Source organism: Oryza glaberrima, chromosome 9, assembly GCF_000147395.1.
Source record: "Oryza glaberrima chromosome 9, OglaRS2, whole genome shotgun sequence".
Lineage (NCBI taxonomy): Eukaryota > Viridiplantae > Streptophyta > Magnoliopsida > Poales > Poaceae > Oryza > Oryza glaberrima.
In genome coordinates this window covers 4,561,393-4,571,774 of record NC_068334.1, presented here as the reverse complement: position 1 = coordinate 4,571,774, position 10,382 = coordinate 4,561,393, and the positions used below count along the sequence as shown (strand labels likewise).

General features: G+C 46.9%; 1 protein-coding gene across 1 annotated transcript; it reads left to right on the top strand.

Moving 5' to 3' along the window:
- Window positions 1–92: 92 nt before the first annotated feature.
- On the top strand, window positions 93–1,763 carry LOC127784684 (uncharacterized). The gene has a single exon (XM_052312030.1). The coding sequence runs from the start codon at window positions 93–95 to the stop codon at window positions 1,761–1,763; it is 1,671 nt and encodes a 556-aa protein (XP_052167990.1).
- Window positions 1,764–10,382: the final 8,619 nt, after the last annotated feature.

Here is a 10,382-nt window from a genome sequence, read left to right as displayed (position 1 = left end):
GCCTCTTCGCGCAGGTAGGTATAACATGCAACGCGCATCACGCAGCTTCTTCGCGCAGGTAGGTATAGCTAGTGCATGCATAGTACGGTAACATGGTCATGAAACCGAATTCAGCGCAAGCACGAGGAGGAAACGGAGGGATGAGCTCGTACAGCACCAGCTGGACGGACGTGGTGATCGATCGAATCCACGGGGAAGCGAAGAGCGCATACGAGTCCATCCCTCCGTACTTTCGAAGGTTCGATGCCTTCGGAAACGACGAACACCCTTCCATTTTCAAGCCTCGCCTGAAGCCGCAGGTGAACCAGCTTGAGCTTTTTGCTATTACTACTACTAGTCCTGCTCACGGTCCGGGACAGCCACCGCTGGATTCCGCCGGCGGAGAGCGTGGGCAGCTGCGGCGGCCACCGACGCCAGAAACGGACAAGGACCACATAGTCGTTGCTGCCGTCGGGCCGTACCACCACCGCACCGCATCGGCGCAGCAGCAGCCGCCGCCACTCATCACTTGTGCCAAGAAGTGTGGCATCGTCAAGTACCTCACTGGCTCGTTCAACCTTGACGTCGTCGGCTTCCTACAATGGGTGCAACGCAACGAAGAGCGAGCGCGGCGCTGCTACGAGCGGGAGTCCTTCCAGATGAACTCCCAGGAGTTCGCCGAGATGCTGCTGCTCGACGGGTGCGTCCTGCTCTTCGCCATCTTCCTTCTCAGGCCGAGCATACGCGAGGACAAGCTGCCGGCCGAGCTGGCTGCCGACGCCGATCACGGGAGGGAGTTCAGGAACCTGTCCGCACATATATCCTTCCACATGAAGCAGACCACGCTGGACCTGCTGGTGCTGCACAACCAGATCCCCTTCTTTGTGCTCACCGAACTGCACAGCCGACTCAAGAACACCTTCTTTGCCGGCGTCAACTACAGCTTGGAAGAACTCGCTCTCTCTTGCTTCCAGGACGTCCACCCGTTTGGTTTGAAAGAAGGCGATCTGAGCCCGACGACACAGAGAGACGGAGGTGGCAATGGCGGCGGCAGCGGCACTGAACGGTTCCCACAACGAGTCCATCATCTGCTGCATCTTTTCCATTGGTCTCTAGTGCCTGGACAGAAGTATGGCGTGGACATAAATTCCATTCCACCGAGGGAGCCAGAGTCACATCTGCCCAGCGCGACCGAGCTAGAGGAGTCGCTCACCATCTTCACCAAGCAGAAGGATGCCAAGGGTAGCAGGAGCTCCTGCTGCTTGGACATCACCTTCGAGAGCAGTAGGATGGCCACGCGCGGGGTGATGCGCCTCCCTGCGCTGCACATCCACGGGTACAGCGAGGCCGTCTTCCGCAACCTCATCGCCTTCGAGCAGAACCATCTCCGCTGCGGCCACGGCGTCACCACCTACGCCATCTGCATGGCTCGCCTGCTCCAGTCTGACGCCGACGCGAGGTTGCTGAGGAACAGCGGGATCCTGCCGTACACGCAGCGGACCGACAAGGAGATCGTCGACTTCTTCAGGCAACTGGTCGACGAGTGCAGGAACACCTGCATGCCAGATGATCTTATTGCACTCTGCAAGGATGTGGCGGCGCACCATCAGAGCAGAGGCGTCAGGGTCATGAAAGGCTTCGTGCTTCAGTGCTTCCCCAAGCAGACCATCACTTTCTTTGTCATCTTCGGTGCCATAATCTCCATTGCCACACTCATCAATACCGTCCACTCCATGTATAGATACTATCACCCCCGTGGAAACCTTCCTCCCATGGGGAGGTGATCGAGCTTTCTTCGTCGGTCGCACATGCATGCTTGTCAGATAATCCACTATAATGGTCGTCTTGTGGTCGCGATCATGTCGCGCGCGTCTGGCTTGATGCACGCTGTGTTCGTGCAGTGAGTCAAAGTCTTTGTTTTCTCAGAATAGAGCTCGTTTTGCGTGTGTCATGGATGTCTGTGGGATGGCGTGGATTCTCAGCAAGTCGTGGCATAAGGCCTTTCATGGGATGGCACGGTGGGGTGGTTTGTGGTGAGTGCAAATGTGTGAGATAATCAACATGCTCTGTTGTTTTTACCTTCGGCCAAAAGAACCGAGGCCCGACGGCCCGGCCCATAGCACGGTATTTTGGCCCGGCCCAAGCACGGTACGGCCCGACGGAGGTTGGGCCTGTGCCGGCCCGGCCTGACCACCGAGCCGTGCCTGGGCCCCTCCACTGCCGTTGGCCCGGCCCGGCACGATGGGCCGGCAGTTAGGCCCGATACACAAAAAAATAGGGGAGTAAAATAGACATATTATATGCCATGCACGAAAGAATAGGGATCTAAAATAAACTTTTTTTATCTATACATATGTCAGCCAAAGAGGAGGGACAGAAAATAGACTTACTTTAGCTATACATATGTTAGCCCAAAGAGGAGGGACGGAAAATAGACTTATTTTAGCTATACATATGAAATAGCCCAAAGAGGAGGGACGAAAAATAGACTTATTTTAAAAAAGGCCCGATGGGCCACCCATGCCTTCGGGCCGGCATGGCACGGCCCGACAGCTGGTGGGCCGTGCCTGGGCGAGAGGTGCAGCCCATGGGCCAGCATGGCCCAGCACGAAGTGTCTATCGGGCCGTGCCAGCCCGATGGCTGCTGGGCCGTGCCCAGCCGTGCCTGGGCCGGGCCGTGCCGGACGGGCCCTTTGGCCATCTATATCTATAAGTGTGGAATGAAGAGAAACAAAAAAGTCGTGAAGCTGCCAGCACCAAAATCTCTCTCTCGTGTTAATCTTCTCCCTTCCCTACAAGGTGTTTGATATGGGTTTCGCATGTTGCAATGGCTCCGGGGCTGATAATTGCTACCAGGGCATATCAGCTCTAGTCTTCGCCATGAGCAAGCACCTCCAAGTGACTGCCTGAAACCTGGCTCGCCTTTCCACGTCGACAACCATATGCAACTGCAATTGGTGGTTGGCGTGAGTTCTGATTCTAATCTCTCGGGCGGACGTCCACCCGTTTCTTGCATGCCACCTAAATGATTATGAAAAAATTCTAAAAAAATTCACAAGATAGGTTAACATGTAATATATCACTTCACAAACATGCAAGTTCAAATTTGACTTCTATAAGTTGTAACAAAAATAACAAATCAAACTCTAACTCATATATGTATATTCACAGTCAAATTTGTTATTTTTGTTACAATTTGTAGAAGTCGAATTTGAACTTGCATGTTTGTGAAGTGATATATTACATATTAACCTATCATGTCAATTTTTTTGAAAATTTTTCATAACCATTTAGATGGTATGTAAGAAACGGGTGAATGTCCACCCGAGTGTTTAAAAGAGTTTCCCGTGAGTTCGTGTGAACAAGGATGCAAATGGATGACCTGCTTTCTTTTTGTGTCAGAAGATGTCAGGTCGCCTGTGCGTATGGGGATCTTTAGTGACTAAATATCTCCCTCCTATGTCTTAACTGGATCGAACCAGAGACGAGAGATTTAGACTTCCTCATCCTTATCTCTTAGCGATAGACCTCCTCATCTACATCTTCTCTCGCTATCTCTCTCTGTACTCTCTCTCTCTCTCTCTCTCTCTCTCTCTCTTTTGAGAACTCATATTTTTATTTAGAGTAAATTTCACAAAACTACACGTTTTGTGGTCTATGTTGCAGAAAACTACACACACTTTGACACTTGGCACTTAAATACATATATTTTGGTAGTGTAGTTTCACAAAACTACACTGTCAATGAATGAATTCACACGCGAGATGATGTGGTTGTCCACCTAGGACGAGGACGTGGCATCGTGGGACAAGCTGGACTTCTATGCGCATGGCCCACTAAAACTGCTGCAACTAAATATACGCACATATGTGCCTTCCAATCCCAGCACGATCTCACGATTCTGCCTCCTCATCTCTATCGTTTCGGAGGACGACGGGGTGTTGACGCCGGCGCCGGCGCCGGCCGCTGAGTTCATCTTTGCCAAGTGAGTAAGTTCCATCCCATTAGTCCTGCTATTCTGTGCTACTCAGTTTCCAATCTCCTCTCTTTTGTTGTGTCACCATCCACGCTCCTGTCTTGTGTTATGGAATTTGGTTAAAAGTCAAAATGACCACAAAATCGATTTGATGCTCATGACTATATAATTGGGGATCCCATATAGCTGAACCGAATTTACATACTGATCGTAAGACAATAATAATTTTCTGAACAATTAAGTCATGTTCTACTAATCAGTTATATAATCCATGTTTATAGTGGACTGGTACAGCAACCCAAGAGATACCATTTACTCATAGGTTATTAAACTAATCCTTTTAGACCTCACAATATGTATATGTGTTAACAAAATCCTTGTGTCTACATCAGTAAATTGAATTATATGTACATATTATTGTTTATCTCCAAGCTGAATTTAGTTCTGAAAGTTATGTTCTAATTATCAGAATGGCTGAAGAAGTTTGGACATTGTCCAGGGGCAATGGTTGTTGAGGAGCCAATGGATCGAGACCTTGTCTGCTTTTTCAATATGGTTGAGATAATAGAGAAGCTTGGGTACCAGAAAAGTGATGAAATGTTTTTTGCCCAACCTGGATGTTACTGCCGCACATCAATGACAAGAATCAAGGGTGACAGCAATGTCATGGACATGCTTAGGGAAAACGATAGCATAAATAAAGTTGACATACATATTTTTGACAAAAAAGTTGCCTCAAGCAGTGCACTAGAAGAGGATGTTGTTGCAGATGCCACTGATAATGTGGAGGCAAATAAAAATAGAGATTTAGAAGAAAAAGGATCTGAACAGTTGAAGAACAGTGATGAAGACTTGTGGATGGACCAAGGTGATAATACATTTCTCTTTGTTGATGGTAAAGAAGATGAAGACTCAGAATATAGCGATGATGATTTTGACCTTGATCAAGAGAGGATTGACTATATTCATAAGCTACAGGAGATAAAGAGACAACGAGCTAACCCTAGGAATCGTTGTGAAGGTGATACTGATGATGAGGATTTGTTTGTCCCTGTTGTTGATTGGAGTGCTCTATCTGTTGTTCCGGTGGACTCTGAGGATGTGGCAGAGGCAATATCAAACAAGGCTCAATGTGGTCTTGTCAATATTCAAGATGGTACAGATGTTGCATCATCAAATTTGCAAAAGAAGAATAGCACTAAGGCGAGTAGGAATGTCAAAGGACAAAATGATGTGGGGTCTTCTCAGGTTGTGGAAACTGTTTTTTCTGATCCTCCAAGTGAGGATGGTGGGGCTAGTGCTGTTGAATATGAAAGTAGTGATGATGGTCAAAAACTTGATGCACAAGCTAAGAGGAGGAAGAGGAGAAGAAGAGAGAGTAGGGTGGTTAACAGGAGGATTTACTTTGATGAAGATAACATTATGGACACCACACAATTACAGGAGGCTATGTGTTTTACCGATGTCGACCAATATAGAAGGGCTTTAAAATCCTATCACATTGTCCAAGGAAGAGACTACAGATACACAAGAAATGAGCCCCGTAGGGTCAATGTTAAATGCAAAGAAGAAAATTGTCCATTCATCATGAGGGGGTCTCGAATTGCTAGAGAGCACACTTTTATGCTGAGGGAGATGATACCCCATACATGTGGGACAACGAGAGAGAATTCAAGGTTGAATAGCACTTGGTTGAGTTATAAATACCTCGAAAATTTTAGAAGTGACCCTGATTGGAAGGTTAGTGCGTTACAAGATCAGTGCATGAGAGAATTAGGTACCGATGTTTCTAAGACCATGGCATACAGGGCTAAGAGAAAGGCAGGAGAAAAAGTTCTTGGCAATCATAAAAAACAATACATGAGAATTAGAGATTACCTGCAAACTGTCATTGATAAGAACCCAGGGAGCACAGCAGTTGTGTCAACTGTGGATAGAATAGCTCTAGGAATGAATCCTAGATTTTATGGTCTCTTCATCTGCTTGAATGCCCAGAGATAGGGATTTCTCGATGGTTGTAGGCCATTCATAAGTAAGTTTTATCATCTTTTTTTAGTTTTTCTGAGTCATGTCCATAATTCTAAGTCTACATATGAATGGCAGGCATTGATGGGTGCTTTGTAAAGCACAGTAATGGAGCCCAAGTGCTAGCAGCTACCGGTAGGGATGGCAAAAATAACCTATTCCCAATAGCATTTGGCATTGTTGGAAAGGAAGACACCAAAAACTGGAATTGGTTTCTTGAGAGGTTGGAGACAGCCATCGGTAGAGGAGAAGCGCATGGAGGATGGACAATACAGACAGAAGGTATTACCTATGTGTTCTCTAAATGCTGGTAACTTGTATAACTAGTACTTATATTATGTCACAATGGGTGCAATGTAGGGGCTCATGAATGCAGTGGCTAGAGTTTTCCCAGACTGTGAGCATAGATATTGCGAAAGACATCTCTTGGCAAACATGGCAACAGCTGGTTATAGAGGAGAGAAATACAAGAGCTTTGTTGATTCTGTAGTCTATGCTTACACTGAATATGATTACAACAGAGCAATGGATGCATTAAAGGCATTCAATGCCAAAGCATGGAAATGGCTTAATTATCTTGGCAAAGAACATTTCAGTAGACATGCTTTCTCCTCTAGGAGCAGGACAGACCTAGTTGTGAACAATCTTAGTGAGGTGTTCAACAACTACATTATTGAGCTTAGAGACAAACCCATCGTAACCATGCTTGACAAAATTAGACAAAAACTAATGGTCAGGGCAAATCAAAAGAGAGACGGAGGTCAACAAGCAATGTGGGAGATCTCCCCGGTAGTAGTCGGGAAATTGGAGGTAGAGAAGAAATATGCTAGGTACTGCAATGCTTATCAATCAGGTGTTGGTTTGTGGGAGATTTTAGGATTGGAGAGGCAGTATGAGGTCAACTTATTTTCTAGAACATGTGGATGTAACAAATGGCAACTTACCGGAATACCTTGTAAGCATGCCGTGACGGCAATATTTGCAGCAAAAGAGAGGCCTGAGGATTATGTCGATGAGTACTTTAGGAAGGAAGCTTACCTTCGAGCATATGCGCCACTTATCTATCCAGTCCCAGGAGAGTATGATTGGACAACAACTGATTCACCTGACATTGATCCTCCTAAGTTCACAAAGCAACTAGGAAGACCAAAGAAGAGTAGGAGGAGGGGTCAAGATGAAGCTCCCAAGGTAACCGGCAGAGCAAGAATGACAACCACAACATGTACTAATTGTGAAGGGATGTACCACAACTACACGACTTGCAAAAAAACGTTGAGGCCCGATCTGCAGATAAGACTCGATGCTCTCAAGGCAATACTAAATTTCTCCTTTTATGATTTAGTTCAATATTACTCCATTTTGCAATGTTGTAATGTTTGTTTTTTTCTATAGGCTAAAAGGTCGCGTGAGCCAGAAAACCAAGCTCAAAGATCACATGAGCCAAGTAGTCAAGATCACATCAATAACCATCAACCAAGTTCATATCAGCCAATCAATGAAGGGGGAACAAGCAGGGGAAGGAAACTTGATTCAAGGAGGGGGTGTGCTATAGGAAGCACCATGAAGGGAAATGCTAGAGGAACTACAGACAGGGGAAGAGAAAATGCTAGAGGAACTATAGTCAGGGGAAGAGGAAATGCTAGAGGAACCACAGTTAGGGGAAGAGGTGTAGGGCATACTTCCCTCAACCAATGGATCCCATAGAGAATTCATTCATGTGTTCCTCAGTCGTTAATTATCTTTATTTAGTTGTTACCAAGGATTTTATTATGTGACTTGTTTTCTGGTCAGTGATCACCTTTCTATATGGTTGTTTTGAGTCTATTGTTCTTACACTATTTGTTAAGCTGGTTATTAAGAATACTTGTTGATCGAACTAGATGTATGAGCATGTCTAATGGAGCATTATACCATTTTTATTTCATTTCAAAGTTCCATGAGTTTAGGTCTGTATTGTGCTTACCACATCTGAAGGTTGTGCTTGGTTTAGGAGCACTTTCCTGCATACATGAAAGAAGCCACCTACTACTGTCTACAGCCAAACTACTGTGCTTCTCTTGTCAAGTTCCAGTACTACAAGCTGAATGGAACAATCAATTAACTCAAGGGGTTATGCCACAAACTTCAGACTCAGTGATCCTTTCCACTGAAGCGTAATTTATCTACCTGAAATTAAGTACAATAGTGGACTGACTGTAAAATTTAGAGTACTAGTTCCCTGTCCTCCCCTTATAGCTCCCATGTTTTGTACTGCTTTCATTTCAGAGGCATTAGAAACCTCCATATTTGATGAATTACCTATCTTTTTTTAACAAAATCAATCAACAGTGAGGCAAAAAACTACAAACCTATATGAAATTTCAGTTGGAACTTGCTCATTCACACTAGATTTTTTAGAAAACTCACTATGAAATGGGCACCTGATTGATTCCTTGGACCAAAAGAAAGAACCAAACCATACTTGTTAGTAGCAGAATCGCAGAGCCACCATAGTGCTGGAATGAGACACAAGGGGCTGCATGGCCGCAGTACTCGAAGAGGCATGTAGCCAGCAAGTTGACTGCTAACTCTAGATCTCGAGCATAGCATGTATTGGAGAGAGAAGACCAGAGGATGGTGAGGGGCCGCCGGGAGATGACTAGGCCTAGCGAGGAGCCTCGTGGCACGGCGGCGAGGGGATAGCAGTGAGAGGAAAGGCGCTGGCTTGTGGCTAACATGACGACGAGATGCAGGCCGACGGCGGTGACAACTACACGATATTGCTCGGTGGTCGTCGATGGGCGGAAATATGGAACGGCCGTCCGCCAGCGCTGACAAGCATAGGAGGTCATGCAAAATTAATAGCATAGGATGCCACGTCCTCGTCTAGGTGGAACAGCCACGTCATCTCACGGTGAATCCATTCATTGATAGTGTGGTTTTATGAAACTACATTACCGAAATATATGTACTTAAGTACTAAGTGTCAAAGTGTGTGTAGTTTTCTATAACATAGACCACAAAACGTGTAGTTTTGTGAAATTTACTCTTTTATTTATTAGTATATCATAGAAGATTCTGTGCAACAAGCACACATCACTGGAGTACATCCAGTTTTGCACATGAACCCCTGTAGAAAGGGTAAATTACACTTGAGATCATTTTGTAGAAAAGGACCTAGAAAAAATATAAAAAAGCAATCAGGTCCTTCTCTTTGAGCTGCCTGTAGTGTTGATGGTAGTTTCTTGGAGCTCGAATCTGGCAGAGCTTGAAACAAGGCCAGCTGCAAAAGATAGTGCCTGTGCATGAACCCTGAAGGGGCCTCCCGTATGTGGAGGTTGAAGCACCGGCAAGTAAATTGGATCATCAGCCGCACCACCGAAGATTTCCGCCAAAATTCTTTCACAAGATCAACACAACCGCAGCCATAGCAAGGAAAATGGCTAGATCGAAACCTCCAACGAAGAAGAACAAACAAACACGGTGAACTGCAAAGATAGCCAGCAACCATACCCGAAACGGGCCTCCTTGCAATGGAGGTTGAGGTCATCCCAGCTAAAATCAACCACATCAGCCATCGCTCGAGGAAGTTTCGCCGGAGATTAGGAAGATGACCGCTTTTCTTGAAAGGGGCTCGCCGGAGAAAACGAAGTAGGCCGACGCAACCTTTGCTTGAGCAAAACCAATAGCACCCCAGCCAGTGGCTAGGGGAGGGAACCCGCCATTGTCGCAGCCCGCCGTTCAGAAGAAATCCGACGGAGAACTCCGCAGCAGCAAGACGAGAGTAGTCGGCACCAACGACCATCTCGATGACACAACAGGAAATACACAAAAGCACAGGAAAAACCTGACGAAAAACTTCAAACTAGCTACGCTATACTAGTAGGGGAGGTGGCCGGACCCCTCCTCCAACCCTCACCGGCGGCAAGCCACCGGAATTTTGGGGGAAGAAGGGTCAGAGAACTCAAGATTTACTGTAGCAGGGGGAGGGGAAAGTTAGGAGAGCTCGAGAGACTTCCCTTTTGTAATCTTTCACCTCCTCTCTCTCTCTCTCGCGCGCGCGCTCTTTCTCATCCAACAGGAGAAGCGGCAGCTACCGTCGGGCGGGGTTGGCGGCGGCCGGACGAGGGCAGCAGCGGCGGCCGTTGGGCTAGAGAGGCGATGTGCGAGCTGGAGGCGGCGCGGTGGGCAGCGAGCAGGAGGCGGCAGCCCACGGCAGGTGGAGGACGGTGGGCGGTGGCAGGCGGCGGACAACGGCCAGCGGCGCCCTCTCATCTGTCGCAGGTGAGGCAGGAGGCGGCAGCGGCCGCGCCGGATTTCTTTTTTTTTCGGATTTGCTAGTTTACTGTCGACAGTAAACGGGGGAAAAACTGTCGAATTTTTGACCGTCGGATTCGCCTCAAGATTAGTGCTAGCGCGTTGG